General features: G+C 59.2%; 1 protein-coding gene across 1 annotated transcript in view; it reads left to right on the forward strand.

The window, feature by feature from the left end:
- Positions 1–717: 717 nt before the first annotated feature.
- LOC120394402 (immunoglobulin superfamily member 1-like) overlaps positions 718–19,774 on the forward strand; it is a 44,554-nt gene continuing 25,497 nt past the window's right edge. The window contains exons 1-6 of the mRNA XM_039518639.1: positions 718–984; positions 1,164–1,199; positions 1,992–2,282; positions 2,823–3,110; positions 3,478–3,768; positions 4,508–4,792. Coding sequence (XP_039374573.1) covers positions 954–984; positions 1,164–1,199; positions 1,992–2,282; positions 2,823–3,110; positions 3,478–3,768; positions 4,508–4,792 — 1,222 coding nt within the window. The 5' untranslated portion in view covers positions 718–953. The remainder of the gene's footprint in view (positions 985–1,163; positions 1,200–1,991; positions 2,283–2,822; positions 3,111–3,477; positions 3,769–4,507; positions 4,793–19,774) is intronic.

The raw sequence follows: 19,774 nt of genomic DNA on the forward strand, positions 1-19,774 counted from the left end.
CCCACTGCCCTGGGGATGGGCTGGGGAAGGGACATGGGGCCTTTCACCTCTAGGGGGCTGGTGCTAATCTGTGTCCTTTTCTCTAAACACCAGACCCCACCCCCCAACCAGAGCCAGGGAGAGAACCCAGGAGTCCTGGCCCCCAGCCCCTCCCTGCACCAATCACTAGACCCCACTCCCCTCCCAGAGCCTGGGTATATAACAGGGAAGGTGCCGGGCATCAGGTTCACACGGAGTTTCACTGGCCGTAGCACAAACACCAACTGAGCACTGGTTTTATCAGCTGCTCCTTTAACAACTCAGGATCTACATTTATGCCTCCCTCTTCTGCTCACGGGGGCCAGAAACCACAACTCCCACCCCTCTGTCTTGCCTCTGTGCCACATCACTGAGCTAAGAATGGCGATGCAGCGACACTACCTGGGAAGGAGGTTGGCCAGACCCCCTCCACCTTCATGCTCCAGGACAGGTGCTGGGCCCAGCTGGGTCAGGAAGGAATCTCTGCCCCACTCCATGGGAGAGGGTCACTCGGTGGAGGGCACCGTGGGGGGTGGGGATCCCTCCTCTGCTCTGTGCTGCTGCTCCAGGGAGGTTGGATGGATCTGTTGGAAAAGGTTGGGGCAGCCTGGGCAACTCTTGACATCTCCAGAGATTGCCCCATTCCCAGCTGGTTCCCAGACTGGGCAGCTCCCATGTGGGACGGGTGGGGGGGGGGGACACCAGGCAGCTGCAGGAGGGGATGTGGGTTGCTGGGCATAGCAGGGAGCTGGCTTTGCTCTGACCACGGTAGATTTGCCCCGGAGAGTGCTGAGATTGAAACCATCTGATGGGAAGAAAGGGGCTGAGCGCATCACGGATCAGTTCCTCATTCCGCTCGCACTCGGGCCTCAGACTCAGTGGAGCTCAACACCGGTGCGTTGGTGGCAGCGCTGAGGGGCCCCCACTGCCCTGTCATGGCATCTGCTGTCACTGTCCTCCTCCTCGGTGAGTATCGGAGACAGCCAGGGCGTGTGCCCATAGGGTGGGGGATCTGAGGCTAGATGTGTGCCAATGGGGGGGGGGGATCTGAGACCAGAGCATGTGCCCATGGGGGGGATCTGAGACCAAGTTGTAGGATCCAGTTTCTCTGGGATCTGGTCACTAACGAGCCGTCTCCTCTCCAGGCTGCTGGCTGGCCGGGCACAGCGGGGTGTGGGGAGGTGAGTATCAGTCTGTGGGGAGGACGGTAACATCAAGAGCGGGGGAGGGGATGCATGGGGTGGGGAAAGGAGGAACAGAGCCCTGAACCTTCCCCAAAACTCAACCCAAACTCCCCCTGTGACCTCAGACCCGGCCCCGTTCTTCTGTGACCCCCCTCCCCTCCCTGGAGTAACTGGGAGCTGAATCTGGCTCCTGGGGTCTGAGGGAGCAGATGGGAACCGTCCCCTGGTTCACAGTCCTGCCCCCGACAAGCTGTGAGAATTGGGCGTGGGGGGGGCACATGGATTTATTTCAGCTCATACACATGTTAACAGGCGCCGTCTGTTGGCTCTAGATCCCCTTGGGGAACCGAAATGTTCACGGTCAGTGCAGCCATGGGGAGAACCCCCCAGATCCGCCCCCAACAGCTCCCTCCCCTGCAGTCACAGCCCCCCCCCTCCGCACTCCTAAGGCCTGGGGAAAGCTGGGTCTTGCATGACTCCCGCCGGTCACAGACTATTTCCAAATCCAGGTCGGGGTGTGGGGGCAGAGCTGCAGGGGGCCCACTGGTCAGGCTCCCTGGCTGGCCTCAGGTGGGGCCGGGGGGAGCAGGTGATCTCTCATGCAGCTGGGTCCTGAGCTACATGTGGGTGACCCCCCTGCCCCCGAGCCCCATGGGCAGGCAGTGCCAACCCTGGTAGGGGACAGACTCCTAGAGAGGCCAAATGACGGATGGACTGAATTGGGGTGGAGGGGAGGTGGTGGTGGGGGGGTGTCTCCCCTGTTTAACTCCTGTCTCTTGTTGAAAGCAGGGCGTGAATTTCTCAAACCGACCATCTGGGTGAGCCCCAGCCGGGTAGTGGCGCTCGGGGGAAACCTCACCATCCACTGTGAGGGTCGGCAACGATCCATGGAGTTCTTCCTGCGTAAAGCTGGACACCCGAACCCGCAGGTGCGGACGGTGCCTGATGGGAATGTGGCTGAATTTCCCATCACCAGTGTTGGCCGGGAAGATGGAGGGAGCTACACCTGCGACTATCGCTCCATAGCGGATCAGAATCGCTCATCGCATCCCAGTGACCCCGTCGAGATCATTGTGGGAGGTGAGGGAGGGGCCCAGCTCAGAGGGAGCAGCAGAGCAGGGGGGGCCTTTCCTAGGCAACACAGCAGTTAGCGGGTGATGGGTGGAGGTGAAGGTTATAAACCTCAGTGTATAGTAGAGATTTGCACAGTCCCCTACAAGTCAGTGGTGGTGCTGTGCACAGAACCCAGGAGTTCTGGCCCCCATCCCCCCTGATCTCCCCACTAGACCCCACTCCCCCCGCAGAGCCAGGGACAGGACCCAGGAGTCCTGGCTCCCAGCCCTCCCAGCAGAGAAGCCAGGGAGTGAATGGACCCTGGAGACTGGCCTGGCCTGTCACCCGCGGGGAGCAGAGCTCTGGGCCCCAGGGGCTGGGGTTGCTCCGTGTCTCATGCTGTGAGCCCAGGGCTGAGGGGAAACTCTGGCCCCTGTGGAAAGGGATCCAGGAGCCCGTCCCCAGGGCCGCCGGGTCTGACCCACCACTGAGGCCGCGTGGTGAGGACGGGCTCCAGGAGTGAGTGACGGGGCCTGTGTCTCACAGCCTGTCTGCTTCCCACTGCAGAGCCCAGCTACCCCAAACCCAGCATCTCCCTGCTGAGCCCCAGCGAGGGGGTCTCCCTGGGGGCAGCCGTGACCGTCCAGTGTCGGGGGCAGCACCAGGGCATGCGGTTCGTGCTGAATAAAGAGGGACGTAATTTCCGACCCGTGGATTCGGACGGGTTTCAGGCCGAGTTTTCCAGTAGCAACGTTCACCGGGATCTTGGCGGGAGCTACAGCTGCTCCTATCACAGCAAATCGGAGCCGTTCAACGTTTCGTACCCCAGTGACCCCGTGGAGCTGGTGGTGAGAGGTGAGGGGCCCGGCTCAGAGTCCCCGTTCCCAGCCCCACCCCCAGCCAGACCCTCACGAGGGCTCGGTGCCAATGGGACGCTCAGAGCCAGGCTCTGCCCTGAGCCCTGACCCCGCAGAGGGGACGCCCGTCCGGGGAGCAGGGACGGAGTCACTGGGGGTTCCCCAGCCAGGGGGGAGCAGGAGCCCCTGGAGACTCAGGGCAAGGAGGCTACTTTAACGCTGCCACTTGTGTGGAGGAACCGGGAGTCGCTATTTAATCCCGTGATCCCCTCCCCCCCCCACACACTCTCTTCTCTTCTGCAGCTGGAATCAGGGCCTGGGTGGGTGCCTGGGTCTGGCTCTCACAGCCTGTCTCCTGTGCGCAGATCCCGGCTTACCCAGACCCTCCATCTCTCTGAACTCCACCGGGGTCACCGCCCCAGGGGCAAACGTCACCATCCGGTGTGAGGGGCAGCGCCGGGATGTGAGGTTCTTCCTGCACAAGGCTGGAGACCTGAACCCGCAGCGACACATGGACCCTGCTGGGGCCAGGGCCGAGTTCCGCATCCCCAGCGTGGGCCGGCAGCACGGAGGGAGCTACAGCTGCAGCTACCGGCCCCGGTCAGAGCCCTTCGTCTCCTCGCTGCCCAGCGACACCGTGCAGCTGGTGGTAGCAGGTGAGGGGCCCGGCTCCATGTCCCCGCTCCCAGCCCCACCCCTATCCGCACCCTCAGAAGTTCGGCACCTGACGGGATGCTTAGAGCCAGGCTGTGCCCAGAGCCCTAGGACTGGCCTGGTCAGGGAGCAGGGACAGTGTCGCTGTGGGGTTCCCCAGCCAAGGTGGAGCAGCAGCTCCTGGAGGTTCAGGGCTGGGGGAGGGGGGATCCCTGCCCCCAGGGGGAGCTGCAGAGCAGGGGGGCCTTTCCCAGGCAACACATCACTTACAGGGTGATGGACGGAGCTGAAGGTTTTAAACCTCAGTGTATAGTAGAGACTTGCACAGTCCCCTACAAGTCGGTGGTGGTGCTGTGCACAGAACCCAGGAGTCCTGGGCCCCATCCTCGCTGCTCTCCCCACTAGACCCCATTCCCCTCCTAGAGCCGTGGAGATAACCCAGGAGTCCTGGCTTCCAGCCCTTCCAGCAGAGAAGCCAGGGAGTGAATGGCCCCTGGAGACTGGCCTGGCCTGTCACCCGCCGGGGAGCAGAGCTCTGGGCCCCAGGGGCTGGGGTTGCTCCATGTCTCATGCTGTGAGCCCAGGGCTGAGGGGAAACTCTGGGCCCCTGTGGAAAGGGATCCAGGAGCCCGTCCCCAGGGCCGCCGGGTCTGACCCACCACTGAGGCCGCGTGGTGAGGATGGGCCCCAGGAGTGAGTGATGGGGCCTGTGTCTCACGGCCTGTCTGCTTCCCTCTGCAGAGCCCAGCTACCCCAAACCCAGCATCTCCCTGAGCCCCAGCTGGGGGGTCTCCCTGGGGGGAACTGTGGCCGTCCGGTGTCGGGGGCAGCACCAGGGCATGCGGTTCGTGCTGAATAAAGAGGGACGTCATTTCCCACCCGTGGATTCGGATGGGTTTGAGGCCGAGTTTTCCAGTAGCAACGTTCACCGGGATCTTGGCGGAAGCTACAGCTGCTCCTATCACAGCAGATCGGAGCCGTTCACTGTGTCATATCCCAGCGACCCCATGGAGCTGGTGGTGAGAGGTGAGGGGCCCGGCTCAGCGTCCCCGTTCCCAGCCTCACCCCCAGCCAAACCATCATGGGGACTCGGTGCCAATGGGACGCTCAGAGCCAGGATCTGCCCTGAGCCCTGACCCCGCAGAGGGGACGCCCGTCCGGGGAGCAGGGACGGAGTCCCTGGGGGGTTCCCCAGCCAGGGGGAGCAGCAGCCCCTGGAGACTTGGGGCAGGGAGGCGAGTTTAACGCTGCCCCTTGTGCGTAGGAACCGGGAGTCTCTATTTAATCCCGTGATCCCAACCCCTCTGTTCTCCAGGCCCCGCCCCAGGCAGTGCCCCAGCCTGGGCTGAATGAGGCAGGGGCTGCAGGAGAAGTGGTGGCTTGGTGGACACGGCGCTGGGCTGGGACCCAGGAGATCTGGCTCAGCACCTGGCGCAGCCACAGACTCCGTGTGATGGGAGCATGTCGCAGTTTTCAAAATTGTCCTTCCTTGGGGGGGGGGGCTCAATCTTGGGGGATCTCAGGCCAAGATCCCACAAACCAAGATGCTCACAGATAGTTGAGACCTCTGCCAATACTGGCCTCAATAGCGCTGCATAAACACAGAGTGAAGAGACAGTCCCTGCGCCTGGGAGCTCACTAAGGAAAGTGAATCTGTTAATGCCTCAGTCTCCCCCCGCACCCCGTAGAATGGGGATAATGATGCCTCACTGCCTCCCAGGGGGCTCACTCCTTTCCTCTGTGGGTCTCAGACCCTGCCGTGCTGGGTGCCAGAGACCAGCCCGTGAGTCACTCTGTGCTGGGGGGACTGGACGCAGTGAATGAGACAGGGGCCACATATGGCATATGAGGACCCCAAAACAAGGCAACCAAGGCCCCTTGTCTGTGGGGCTGGAAGCCCAGCTCGCAGGGCCGGGATTCTGGGATCTGGGAGAGAATCTCTGCCAGGGGGCCCCTGGATCTGCCCAAGCCTGGGAATCATAGAAGATGAGGGAGGAGATTCCACCACCTCCCTAGGGAGCCCAGTCCAGTGCTTCACCACCCTCCTAGTGAAATAGTGTTTCCTAATAGCCAACCTAGACCTCCCCCATTGCAACTTGAGACCATTGCTCCTTGTTCTGCCATCTGCCCCTACTGAGAACAGCCGAGCACCATCCTCTCTGGAACCCCCCTGCTGCTATCAGCCCTCCACCCCCACCCCCACCCTCTCTTCTCTTCTGCAGCTGGAGTCAGGGGCTGGGTGGGTGCCTGGGTCTGGCTCTCACAGTCTGTCTCCTGTGCGCAGATCCTGGCTTACCCAGACCCTCCATCGCTCTAAGCCCCACTGGGGTCACCGCCCCAGGGGCAGACGTCACCATCCAGTGTCAGGGGCAGCGCCGGGACGTGAGGTTCTTCCTGCACAAGGCTGGAGACCTGAACCCGCAGCGACACATGGACCCTGCTGGGGCCGAGGCCGAGTTCCGCATCCCCAGCGTGGGCCGGCAGCACGGAGGCAACTACAGCTGCAGCTACCGGCCCCGGTCAGAGCCCTTCGTCTCCTCGCAGCCCAGCGACACCGTGCAGCTGGTGGTAGCAGGTGAGGGGCCCGGCTCAGTGTCCCCGCTCCCAGCCCCACACCCAGCTGCACCCTCAGAAGTTCGGCACCTGACGGGATGCTCAGAGCCATGCTCTGCCCAGAGCCCTAGGACCGGCCTGGACAGGGAGGGGGGACAGTGTCACTGTGGGGTTCCCCAGCGAAGGGGGAGCAGCAGCTCCTGGAGGTTCAGGGCTGGGGGAGGGGGGATCCCTGCCCCCAGGGGGAGCTGCAGAGCAGGGGCCTTTCCCAGGGGATGCTCCCCCGGCTGCCCCCGCACTGGGGATGCACAGAGGAGTCAGGGCCCAGGGGCTGCCGAGCCGGCACCGTCCCCAGCCACAACCCCCCTCCCCGGGACTGACAGCGACGATCGATTCTGAGTCACGGGCTGAGGTGGATTCAGGTTTCCTGGGGCCCTGGGCCAGAGCAAAGGGGGATCCCTCCCCCCCCTTCCACTTGCGTCCCTCTCCTGTTCCGCCTCCTTGGCCTGCGGCCCCGCCCCTTTCTGCCCCTTCCCGGAGCCCCACCCCATTTTCTCCCCCCACTGGAGCTCCACAACCCATTTGCTACTTTCTGCCCCCACCCCCACTGTGAGCCCCAGACCGGAGAAGCTCCGTCCCGCTGCCTCGGCCCCCGGGGGGCAGCAGGGAGTGAGAGTCTCCCAGCCCTGAGGCCACAGCAGGTAGCGAGAGTCCGCCCGTCCCAGGGCCGCACCAGAGGCATTCCCTGCCTCCCCCCGCCCACTGCTTCGGCGGGAACCAGGGTCTGGGTGCTGGGTCTTCTCCGGGGCCCCAAACTGGGCCAGGCCCCCGAGACCAGTGGTTGATCCACCAGTGGTCACAGAGGGTGGGGGCGAACTCTGAGTCGGTGTTTCAGCCCCTCCCCCTGCCCCGACAGATGCTGGTTCTATTCCCGCAGAGGGAACCGACTCGGTCCAGCCTGGAGCGGCGCCGGCTCCCAGCCACCCGGGCAGCGTGGGGCCAGGTACCAGGGGGAATCTACTGAGTCACAGATTATGGGGCAGCTTCTCTCCAGTGGTTGGCTGGGGGAGGGAGGGAGGCTGTTCTCAGGGGCAGTGACTCCTCTCCACCAACAGATTTGGGAGGAGAGAGAAGCCTCCTGGTCCGACATGAACCCGCCAGAGCTTCCTGCGAAGTAGCCAGGAGCCGTCAGCATGGGAGGCGGGATACCGGGCTAGATGGGCCCGTTGGCCTGAGCCGGTGTGGCCATGAGGAAGGGGGTGAAATGCCTTAGAAATGACGGCCAGGCTGGATCAGACAGCGCCCCCTAGCGCCTTGCTGGGGCAATGGGGCCAGCCCTGACCGATGGGGAGAGCGACCCCTACGGAGCCCCTCCCCCTGCAGTCCAGCGCCCCCTAGTGCGACAAATCCCCCAGATCTTGCTGGCTCTGACCCCACTTGATGCCCTGGGGACTGCAACACCCTCCCCATAGAATTTTCTGCCTCCTGCGCCCTGCAGTGTCCCAGCCCCTTGGGCGCCGCCTGGGGTGGGAGGGGCTGGGGGGGGGGAACAGACCAGCCGCTCCCGGCACTCACGGCTGCTGCTGTTTCCCAGGCAGATCGGAATCGCCGGCACCTCTGGGTCTGACCAGCCCCATCATCGCCGGGGCGAGTGCAGCAGCCGCCGGCCTCCTCCTGCTTCTCCTCCTCATGGCCTTCGTCCGCTTCAGAAAAACCCGAGTCAGTGAGTGCCCCGTCCAGCGAGGGAAAGGTTAAACCTGCCGCTAGACAGGGCCGGATGGGGTCACGGCTGGGATGGGGGACTGTGCTGGGGAAGCCAAGGAGTGGGGTGGGGGCTCAGCAGGGGGCGCTGTTGCATGTGTAATCCCTGTACACACGCACCTGTCCCACCCCAGAGGGGCCGCATCTTAGGGCCAGCTGAGGGGTCCCCATATAACCAGTCCCTCTGCCCCACCCGCACCATCTGGGGCCGCATCTCAGCACTGAGCAAGGGGTCCCTGTATAACAAGCTGTGGGCACCGGGCCTCTCAGGTACCTGTGGTGCCGGGGGAACTGACCTATGGATCAGGTTCGTTATAACGAGTCACTAACGAGGGAGGATTGGGGACAGGAAAAACCCCCTGAGTTAATCTGCCCCTCCCCCCGGTGCATGCTACGGTGTTGTGCTGCCCCCTGCAGGTCCGTCCCATCCCAGCAGGGATCCAGGCTCAGCACCAGCAGCAGAGGGGACCACCCCAGCCACCCTCATCCCTGCTGCCCTGTGGGGGGTGAGTGGCCGGGCGCTGGGACCGGGGGATCCCGATCGGCTCATGGAGGATTCTGGTTTGTGTCCCTCTGCAGGAAAACGAGACGCACTGAGACCGAGCAGGTAGGAACCCAGCTCCTCCCCCCTCCCAATGGGCCTGTCGGGGTCACAGGGCTCCTGGGTTCTGTCCCTGGCTCTGGGGGAGGGAGTGGGGGTTGGGGGCCAGGACTCCTCAGAGATGATCTGGGCCTGCTGACAGTGGAGGGGCACAACCCCAGAACAGCTGGAGTCACACCTGTCCCCCCTCTCGGAAAACAGTGACCCCCCCCCCCGTGCAGCTCCCAGCTGTTCCTCTGCTCCTGCCTCTGCTCCCTGCTCCACAGCTCAGCTGCTCCGCAGGGAGGGGCCTGGCTGAACCATGTGACTGAGCTGTCTGGGGGGGGGGTCGTGTGACCCTGCTTCCCCCCCCCACACATGTGTCACCTCTGCCTGGGTTCTGTCCCCTGCTCTGGCAGGGGAGTGGGGTCTAGTGGGTGTGGTTGGGGGGTTAGGGAACAGGGTTCAATGTGAGGCAGGATTGGGGGCTCTCTGGGTGTGTTGGGGAATCTCTCTGCGGGTGGGGGGATATGACATTTACAAGGGGATTTTTTTCTCTTTTAGCACCATCCCCTTGGGGGTGTTGAAGGCCCCAGCTCAGGAAGACCCCATCTGTAAGTAATGCACCCAAGGGGGTACCATGGGGTGGGGAGGACACCTCGTGAGGGGCGGGGCTTGTGGGGGCTCCACCCTTACAGGGTGGGGCCTGATTTACAGCTGCTGTAAATGGAGAAGGTCCCAGAAGTAGCCAGTGTCAGCTGAGCTTCCTGCCTCCTCCTGACCAGCTACCTGTGGGTCACCCTCCTCCCCTCTAGTTCATAGTCCCCCTCTCTGTGCCCCCTATTCGCCCCCCCCGGCCTGGGGCTTTGCATGTCCCCCCCATTCATTTCTCCATCAGACCTTCCCAGCCAGTGACCTGTGGGGAATCCCCATCCACTCCTGGCTCCCAGCCCCCCTGCTCTAACCACTAGACCCTACTCCCCTCCCAGAGCCAGGGTGACAACCCAGGCATCCTGCCTCCCAGCCCCCCTGCCCCGCCATAACCCCCTAGACTCTGCTGCCATCTCTGTGCCTCAGTTTTCCTCTCTGTAACACAGGGCTAATGACCCTGGCCCATGCTGTGGGGCGGGGGAGGGGTGGCTCTGCCGGGCTCTGAGCCCCCTGGCTGGACGGGGGGGTTGGACCTGGGTGTGGGGTTCTGCCCTGGGCCGGCCGGGGGTGCAGCTCAGCGGGTGTCTCTGTTCTGCAGATGCCTCCGTCGATGAATGGAAACAGCCACAGGCCCTGGTAAGTGTCCCTGTCTGCCCGCGGGCCCTGACCCCCAAGCCTGACCCACATGGGGCCCGCTCACCTTATCTGTCACACTCAGTATTTTGGGGTCGGGGTGGGGTTGCAGGGGAGTGTGTGTGTGTCTGTGTCCCTGTCACCGCCTGCTGGAGGGGACAAGCCCTGCTCTGTGTGAATGTGTGTGGGGGCAGTTGGTGCCCACACACACACACACGCACACACACACCCGGTGACTCTGTCCCCTCTTGTCCCCAGGAGCCCAGCCCTGGCACCGACAGACTCACCTACGCCGAGCTGGACCGCCAGGCATTGCAGGCCAAGCCGGGGGACCTGGTATCTGGTCTGAGCTGCTGCACATCGCAGGCCACAGAGCCTCACCCACCCACTCCTGTAGCAGACCCCAGCCTCTGGCTGAGTCACTGATGGCCTCAAATCATGGGTTAGAAACTTCAAGTGACAGAGAATCCACCATTGACACTAGTTTAAACCTGCCAGTGCCCTGCGTCCCAGGCTGCAGACAAAGGCGAACGCCCCCCCAGGGTCTCTGCCAATCTGACCTGGGGGGGAAATTCCTTCCTGACCCCAGATAGTGACCAGTTAGACCCTGAGCATGTGGGCAAGACCCACCAGCCAGACACCTGGGAACAGATTCTCTGAAGTAACTCAGGGTAGGTCCATACTTACCGTCCGGGTCGACGCGGAGAGTTCGACTTCTCGGAGTTCGAACTATCGCGTCTGATCTAGATGCGATAGTTCGAACTCCAGAAGCGCTCCGGTCAACTCTGGAACTCCACCACTGCAAACGGCGGTGGCGGAGTCGACCTGGGAGCCGCGGAGTTCGGTCCCGCGGCGTCTGGACGGGTAAGTCAGTCGAACTAAGGTAGTTCGACTTCAGCTACGCTATTTGCGTAGCTGAAGTCGCGTACCTTAGTTCGATCCCCCGCCCCCGTAGTGTAGACCAGGCCTTAGAGCCCTCCCCAGCGAGTGTCCCGTCTCCGGCCGTTGGAGAGATTTGCTGCTAGCAGTCACGGATCAGCTCCATGCTGTTGTGGGATGTCTCCTCACCCTGTCCCTCCAGAAGCTCAGTCTTGAAGCCAGTTAGGTCCTGTGATGAAGTGGGACTGTTCTTAATGTTTCCTCTGAATACTGTGTGGGTGCCTCAGTTTCCCCTATGCATTTCTTAAGTCTCCAGTGTGCATAAATGGCCGACACTTTGTATCTTGGCAACAAATGGCCGGGGCCCTTCCCCCCTGCAAGGGGATGGCTAAAGGTGAACAAAGAGATCAGGTGACCTCCTGGCCCGGGAAAGAGAGGCTGGAGGGGGTTTCAGTTTGGGGCTGGCTGGGGATGGGGAAGGGACAGGTCCCTTGGGAGGCTGCTCCAGAACTTCGCTCCTCTGACGGTTGGGCCTTGTCTACACTGCAGAGTGTTGTTGACAAAAAGCGCCATGATAACCTCGCTATTGCACGTTCACACTGCGCTTCCTCTGCCGGCAGAGCGCGTCCACGTTTGGTGCTCCAGCGTCGATAGCCATAGCAGTGCATTGTGGGTAGCTATCCCACCGTGCTACTCGGCACCTTCTGCAGCTAGGACTTGTGGGAAGGCGGGGGGGGGGGGATCGCAGCGTGTCATGGGGGCGGGCTCAGCATCCCGTGGTGCCTTATTTTCTGTCCCAGCATCCCACGCTGGTCCGACTGCGTTTCGCGGCATTTTCCAACGGCCCCTGTTTCTGGTGCGCCCGCCATCCCTGTGTGAAAGGATGGATCCCTCCACTGCTGTGAATGCAGAGCGGCTGGCCAGGCATTATGTTGTGAGCTCCCAGTGTGAACACGAACCAGAGCTGCCCGAGCTGCTGTGTGCCATGGAAAGAAACAACACCAGCTTCCTCCTGGCATTCAGGAAGCGGCTGCACACAGCGGAGCGTCGCTCTGGGACTCGGGAAACAAGCGCTGAGTGGTGGGATCACATTGTTATGCAGATCTAGGATAGGCAATGTGTGGGGGGGACATGCGGGGTCACATGCTCCTCCTGATTTCTGCCAGGGTGCGAGTTGGCCTGTGGGAAAGGCACCAGCAGCGACGCTCCCACCGAACCCCACTAAGCGTTGCCCAGGGCCGGGAAGTGAGGCCGAGCTGGCAGTGCAGCTCTCTGCCAGAGGGGGCACAGGGAAGCCGTCTGAGTCCCCCTCCTTCCTCGCCCGGCAGCTGCAGGGCCCCCGTGAGAATAATTCCTCTTCACGGGTGACACGGGTCTGGTGAAATAAGTATTAATCCAGCAAGGAAACGTATGTACCTGCCTTAGTGTCAGTCTGGACTAGCCTGCCTGGGTGCACAGAAGGGAGCTCAGGGAGTCGGGGCAATGGGGTGGGAGGCAGCAGGGGCCAAGTTGCAAAAATACAAATTCACCTAGGGGGCCATTTTCCCTCAGGATGACTCTGGCAGGGTCGGCCTTAAGTGTGGGCGAGGTGGGCGACCACCCAGGTCATGAGGGTGTTGCTGGAGGGGCCCTTGGCCGTCACCAGGAAGCCGACCGTGCCTGTGGTGGTGGGGAGCCCCTCACTGCGCCCCCCAATCCCGACTATCTGCAGTTACCAGTCGTCTGGCCTGGGACAATTTGCTGTGGATACAGAACTTTCAGATGAAGGAAGCCACCTTCCTGGGCCTGTGTGCAGAGCTCGCCCCAGCCCTGCAGCTCAAGGACACCCAAACGAGAGCAGCTTCTCATGGAGAAGCGCCCGGCGATCGCTGTGTGGACGCTGGCGACTCCAGACTGCTACTGGTCAGTTGGAATCAGCTGCGAGTGGGGAAGTCGACTGCGGGTGCCCTGTTAACACAATTGTGCAGAGCCGCTAATCACATCTTGCTACGAAGGACAGTGACGCTTGGCAATGTGCATGAAATAGTGGATGGGCAATGGGATTCTGTAACTCCAATGGGGTGATAGATGGCCCCGGACCATCTTGTGACAGAGCACATCAGTAGAAATGGGTACTTCTTCATAGTATTGCAGGCGCTTGTTGATCACTGTGGGTGTTTCAGTGACATCAACGCAGGGTGGTCCAGGAAGGTGCATGACCACACATCTTCAGGAGCACCGGCCTGTACAGAAAGCTGCAAGCAGGGACATTCTTTCCAGGCTGGAAGATTCCAGTGGAGGGTGTTGAAATGCCCATAGTGATCCTGGGAGACCCAGCATACCCCTTACTCCCATCCGCTCATGAAGCCTGACATGAGAAACCTGGACAGCAGCAGGGAGCCCTTCAACAATAGGCTGAGCAGGTGCAGAATGTGCCTTTGGCAGATTAAAAGCGCGGTGGCGATGCCTTTATGGCAGGTTAGACCCAAGTGAGGAAAACATCCCCATGGTCAGAGCTGGCTGCTGCACGCTCCATAGTCTTTGTGAGGCAAAGGGTGAAAAGTTTGCCCAGGGTTGGAGCGCTGAGGCAGATCACCTGGCTGCTGATTTTGAGCAGCCTGGTACCAGGGCTATTGGGGGGCACAACGGGGGGCAATTCAGATCAGGGAGGCTTTAAGTCAACATTTTGATAACGAGCACTGGTAATGTGTATTTCTATTCAGCAATCGGCCACGATTCATTAATTTGTTTTTTTTTTATTTTGCCTAATACTTGTGATGCATCCTTAGCTGGATTTACAGTAAGCAAATGATTAAAGTACATGTACCAGCAGTAATCAATATGTGTAGGACACAAATACAGATTTGTTCTCTTTCAGAGAGTTTGTTTTTATTAAACACCAATTAACACGCACAGAAAAGGCTTGGTGGGAAGAGAGGTAGTAGTGCAGGGCAGTGGAGGCTGTCATACCTGTCTGCAAGTCCAGCTGTCATTTTAGAAGCTGTCCGAAGGGATGGAGTGAACGGGATACCGAGATGTCCCAGAAAGTTCAAAGGAAGGTGTGGAAGGAGTTTGCGGAGGGCATGGAAAATAGTTCTGTATCGACTGCAGAGGGGGGCAAGCACACGTCTGTTCTGACTGACGCGTGATGAGAGACTTCGGCATTTCTGTTCCTCCTCCATGACTTTTATCATCCGCTCATGGGCCTTTTGAACGCTCCCCTCATGCTCCTTTCTGTCCCGCCTTTCCATTTCTCTCCACTCCCTCTGTTCTCTTTTTTCTGCCCCTGAGGACTGAAGCACCTCACGGAACACGTCCTCCTTGCTCCACTTTGGTGATTTCCTTATCTGGCTGATGTGTAGGGGTTTCCCCTGAAGGCCACATCCGCAGAAGCACAAGAAGCAATACACAGAAGCAGGATTATTAGTACACACACAGCATTGAATCGTTACAGTAAAATACACCTCTTGTACCACACCAATCGCTTTCTCACAGACCCTGAGCAAAGCAGACATCTGGGGCAACACCCTGAACATGGTGAGTTCAGCTTGGGTGGGTGGTGGGCGTTCAAACCGGGGCAAAGGGTGTAGGTGTGGAAGTTCCTTCAGCTGGAGCGGAGCTGGGACGGGACGGCCTCCTCTCCCCATGCACTCAGCAGATCTAACAGCTCCGCATTGCTCCAAGCAGGGGACGTTTGCCACGTGGAGCCGCCGTGGTCAGCTAGGAAGATGCGATGTGAGCTCTGAGCTGAGCAAACAGGAAGTGGAATTTCAAAAATTCCCAGGCCTTTAAAGGGGGAGGAGTGGATGGTGGTTTACCTGGCTGCCGGGCAGCAGAGTTCAAACTGCTGACCAGAGCGGTCAGGATGGGCGTTATGGGCGACCTCCTGGAGGCCACTTACAGAGACACAACCCAGCACGGTGTGGTCAATGACACTGTCGCTACAGCTTTGCTGCACAAAGCTCTGCGCCTCTCATCAAAAGGGTTTTATTTTGTTGGTTAAACGGGAATTTTGTCGGCAAAAGTGGCACTGTAGTGTACGCACCTGCCCTGTGTTGTCAACAAAAGCTGCCTTTTGCTGACAAAACTGTGTAATGTTGACAAGGCCTTAGAAACCTTCATCGAATTTCCAGCCTAAACTTGCTGATGGCCAGTTTATATCCATTTGTTCTTGTGTCCACACTGGTGCTTAATGTAAATAACTCCTCTCCCTCCCTGGTATTTATCCCTCTGATGTGTTTCTAGAGAGCAGAGCAGTCGTATCTCCCCGCAGCCTTCTTTGGGTTCGGCTAAACAAGCCAGGCTCTCTGAGTTTCCTCTCGTAAGGTGGGTTTTCCATTCCTCAGATCATCCTAGTAGCCCTTCTCTACACCTCTTCCAGTTTGAATTGGTCTTTCTTAAACATGGGAGATCAGAATTGCACACACTATTCCAGATGAGGTCTCACCATCACGTTGTATAACAGTATAAACACTTCCCTGTGTCTATGGGAACTCCCTTGCCTGATGCATCCTAGGACTGCATTAGCCTTTTTCACGGCTGCATCACACTGGTGTCTCATCGTCATCCTGTGGTCAACCAATACACCCAGGTCTTTCTCCTCCTCTGTCACTTCCAATTGATACGTTCACAGCTTATCGCAAAAATTCTTGTTGTTAGTCCCTAAATGGATGATCTTGCACTTTGCTCTATTAAATTTCATCCCATTTCTATTACTCCTGTTTTCAAGGTCTTCCAGCTCTTCCTGTATGATGCCTCGGTCCTCCTCTGTAATGGCAACACCTCCCAACTTTGTGTCAGCCGCAAATTTTTTGAGCACGCGCCCACTTTTTGTGCCAAGGTCAGGAATAAAACTGTGAAATAAGTTTGGTCCCAAGCTAAGTTCCCTGCAAGCTGCGCAGCGGCGCAGCCACACAGCAGCCTATTTAGCGCCACGCAGGAGCTTGTGGAACCCCCCTGGCAGCAACCTGCCACAGCTGGGGAAGGGGCCGCCCGAACCCAGCCCTGGCCCAGACCTGCTGCGGCTGGGGAAGAGGCGCCTCTTTCCCCAGCCTAGGGGCTGCTGCCAGGAAAGAGAGCTGGGGGGAATCCCCTCTCCCCGCTGTAGCCCCAGAGCCCTCTCCTGCACCCGCAGCCGGAGCCCTCACCCACCCTGTACGGGGAGACTTTGACAAACCAGTAAAGTGCCTCAAACCACTGCGGCTTATTGTAAAAAGCAACCCAGTCAGCAGGCTGTAAAGTGGCCATGCAGCTTGACCAAGGCAGGAGGGGAGGGCGGTTTTGAGTGCCACAGAAAGGGCAGCTTGACCCCACGTCCTTCCTGATAAGAATTGTGCTGAAGTTGCTGATATGCCCCAGGAATGTCTATTGGGGTCTCAAGGCTGCAGACTCTGGAAAAACCCACCCCTCGTTAATCAATAATCAGAAGGAGCCTCTTGCTTGCCCCTTGGAACTGTTTGATTGACAAGTTTTCTTTAAGGGACGTGTGGTTGTATTACTAATGTATAAATAAGGGGGAAAAACTTGAGACGGGGGGACTCTTCAGGATTGGTCTCTCCCTCCGGATGCGTCTCGTGTTCCCCACCGGCAGACGGGCTGCCACTGTGCCACGCGAGAGCCACACTCAGCTTTGGTAATTATCGAGGGTTGGGGGTGTTTTACTAATCTTGTTGTGGACGTGTGTAAGTGCTTGAGATGAAGTAAAGTTTAGCTTTAAGTGAGAGCACTCCTGTGTTGTCCTGTTTGCGGCAGCCATCTATCAGTCGGGCGGGCGGCCGTGTCTCCCCCATTTATTTCCTGACACCTCCGCGCACAGAGTAAAAGTTACCAAGAGCTTTGGGTTGAAAGAACCCTGGGTAACACCCCCTCCCGCACCCCAATGCTCTGGCCCAGCCCTGAGCCCCGTCTCACGCTCCGAACCCCCTGAACCCACCCCTGCCACATGGATTTGGTTATGTGCATCAATATGGAGGCGATGTGTCACACATAACAAAATTAATTCCACACACGTTTGGGGAAAATTAGAGGGAACACAGGCCCCAAGACAGATCCCTGAGAAGCTTCACTAGTGACCTCCCTCCAGCCTGACAGTTCCCCTTTCAGTGTGACGCGTTGTCGTCTCCCCTTCACCCCATTCCTTCTCCACCTTTCAGTTCTTGTATGAATCCTCGACCCGTCTTCTCCAGTGTAACTGATCGTTTCCCACGTGGAACTGTATCAAACGCCTCACTGACATCCAGCTACATGAGAGCGTCTGTATTTCCTTTGTCTCATCCCCCTGCAGCACCAGCACCAGAGAACTCTGCTTATGGGGAAGATTTAGGGGGGACGCTGCCCTCCCCCTGCTGCAGCCCCGTCCCATCAAGTTGGTGTCCCCCTGCCCGGTCCAGACCCACGTGTGGGGACGGGGTGGGAGGAGGTTCAGCACCGGGAGGGGGATGGGAGGTGTTTATGGTACAGGAGAACCTCAGGCAATGTCTACACTAGGGAGCTGACAGCGGCACAGCTGTACCCACGCGGCCGTGCTGCTGTAACACTCCCGTGTAGCCGCTCGGTGCCCACAGGAGAGAGCTCCCAGCGGCCTCATAAACCACCTGCAAGAGCGGCGGTAGCTCTGTCGGCGGGAGAGCGTCTCCTGCCCATGTAGCGCTGTGCACACCGGCGCTTGTGTCTCTCACCGTGGGCCCCCTCAGGGAGTCCACTCGCTCTGGACCCCTGGAGCCTCTTTTGACAAAATGGGGGATTTTCTTGTTTTTCCTAGGTGAGATGGGATCACTCTGGAAAAGGGCCCTGCTCTAACCACTAGACCCTGCTCCCCTCCCAGAGCCAGGATAGAACCCAAGAGTCCTGGCTCCCAGCCCCGCCCCCACTCTAAACCCTGAACCCCACTCCCCTCCCAGAGCTGGGCACATCACTGGGCAGGTGCTGGGCAGGATGTAATGGTGCCCCAGGGGCTGCCCTCCATTTGTTAAACTTTTGAATATTTTATTTTTAATTGCATTTCTAGCCCATTTCATGACTTTGATGCATGATTTACATTCGTGATTTAGCCCTGTCGTTTCAGATGATAAATTTGCACACTAGGAGCTGTAAATCTGTATTTATTCATGCCATAGATCAGAAAAATACAAAAAAAAATATTTCTTCTAAGCTTATAGAAACGTTTTCATTTTAAGCAAAACTGAAATGTGCTAACGTCAGGGACTTGACCTGTGCCCCAACCAGCATTAAATCGTGTTACCGCAGGTGACAGCCTGAGCATGTTACCCCTGGTCCTTTAGTTCAAAAAGTCGCTTTTCTCACCTTTGCTTGCGTGAATTGAAGTGCAGCATCCGAGAGGGAGCCAAAGACCGGCCAGTGGCATTTTCAAGCGATAAAACAGCCAGCGACGTCCGTCTCCCATTGGCCACCGGCGAGCGCAGATACGTTTTAATGAGCCTGAGCTTCGAAAAGCTCCGCTCACCACACACGACTGTGAGCAGCAGCGTGAGCAGAATCCTCAGAGCTGCTCACACATTAGGAGAAGTGTCCTGCAGCTCTGCCTCACGCGTGTGGTGGAGAACTTGGAGTGGGGAGCGCGTCCCGTGTGGCAAAACGTGACGGATGTTGTCCGATTCGACAGAGAGGTCTTTGTCACTGACGTCCGAACAGTCCCCATGCATCAGTGGTGCTTCATTGGTCTGAACCTTTCTTTGATAGACGCTTCAGCAGGGACAACGAGCCAGAAAACAACTCCCTCTGGAATTTTTCTTCTGAAACATTTTACTTCAAATATTCGATTTTCGCTTTTGTTGCTAACAACAAAACCAGCACCCGAGCCTGGCACCCCCCACACCCGGCACCCCAGGCGGTCGCCTCCCCTAAATCCAGCCCTGGTGTCGGGGCATTAGGTTCACACAGAGTTTCACTGGGAGTAGCAGAGAGAGCAAGCGAGGGCCAGCTGTGGGCAGACTTCCCCTTCTGCAGCTTTATCGGCTGTTCCTTTAACGATTCAGGATGTAAATGTATCCCTCCATCCCCCTGTCACAGGGGCCGGAAACCACAACCTCCAACCCCTCTGTCCTGTCTCTGTCCAATGCACACTGGGCTAAGAACAGCATCTGCAGCGACGGTACCTGAGAAGGAGGTTGGCCAGGACCCTCCACCCTCATGCTCCAGAGTAGGCACTGCACCCAGCCGGTCAGGAAGGAATGTCTGCTCTCCTCCATGGGAGAGGGTTTCTTCATGGGGGACACTGTGTGTGTGGGGGGAGCCCTCCTCTGCTCTGAGCTGCTGCTCAAGGGAGGCTAAACGGGCCTGTTGGAAAAGGTCAGGGTAGCTTGGGCATCTCTTGACACCTTCTGAGATTCCCCCTGTTCCCAGCTGGTCCCTGGACTGGGCAGCTCCCATGTGGGGCTGGGAGGTGATGTGGGGGAAGGGGACCAGGCAGCTGCAGGAGGGGATGTGGTTTGCTGGTCATTGCAGGGAGCTGGATTTGCCCTGACAGTGGTAAATTTGGGCTGGAGATTGTAGAGAAACCAGCTGATGGGAAGAAAGGGGCCGAGCAAATCACAGGCTTCCTGGGGCTGCAGCCCCCGGTGCAGTTCCTCATTCCCCTCGCACTCGGGCCTCAGGCTTGGTGGAGATCAGCACTGGGGTGTTGGTGGCAGCTCTGAGGGACCCTTCCACTGCCCTGTCATGGCGTCTGCTCTCACTGTCCTCCTCCTCGGTGAGTATCGGAGACAACCAGGGCGTGTGCCCATGGAGGGATCTGAGCCCTGGGTGTAGGATCCAGTTGCTCTGGGATCTGGTCCCTAACGGCCTGTCTCCTTTCCAGGCTGCTGGCTGGCCGGGCAGACCGGGGTGTCGGAAGGTGAGTATCTGTGGGGAATGGGGCAGCTGGGGGAATTTCCACATTAAGGACGAGGCACATGGGTGTGGGGAGGGGTGCAAATCCCCCAAGGGGATGATCCTGTCAGACCCCTGTTCCCCTT

The sequence above is a fragment of the Mauremys reevesii genome, unplaced genomic scaffold (assembly GCF_016161935.1).
Source record: "Mauremys reevesii isolate NIE-2019 unplaced genomic scaffold, ASM1616193v1 Contig56, whole genome shotgun sequence".
Classification (NCBI taxonomy): domain Eukaryota; kingdom Metazoa; phylum Chordata; order Testudines; family Geoemydidae; genus Mauremys; species Mauremys reevesii.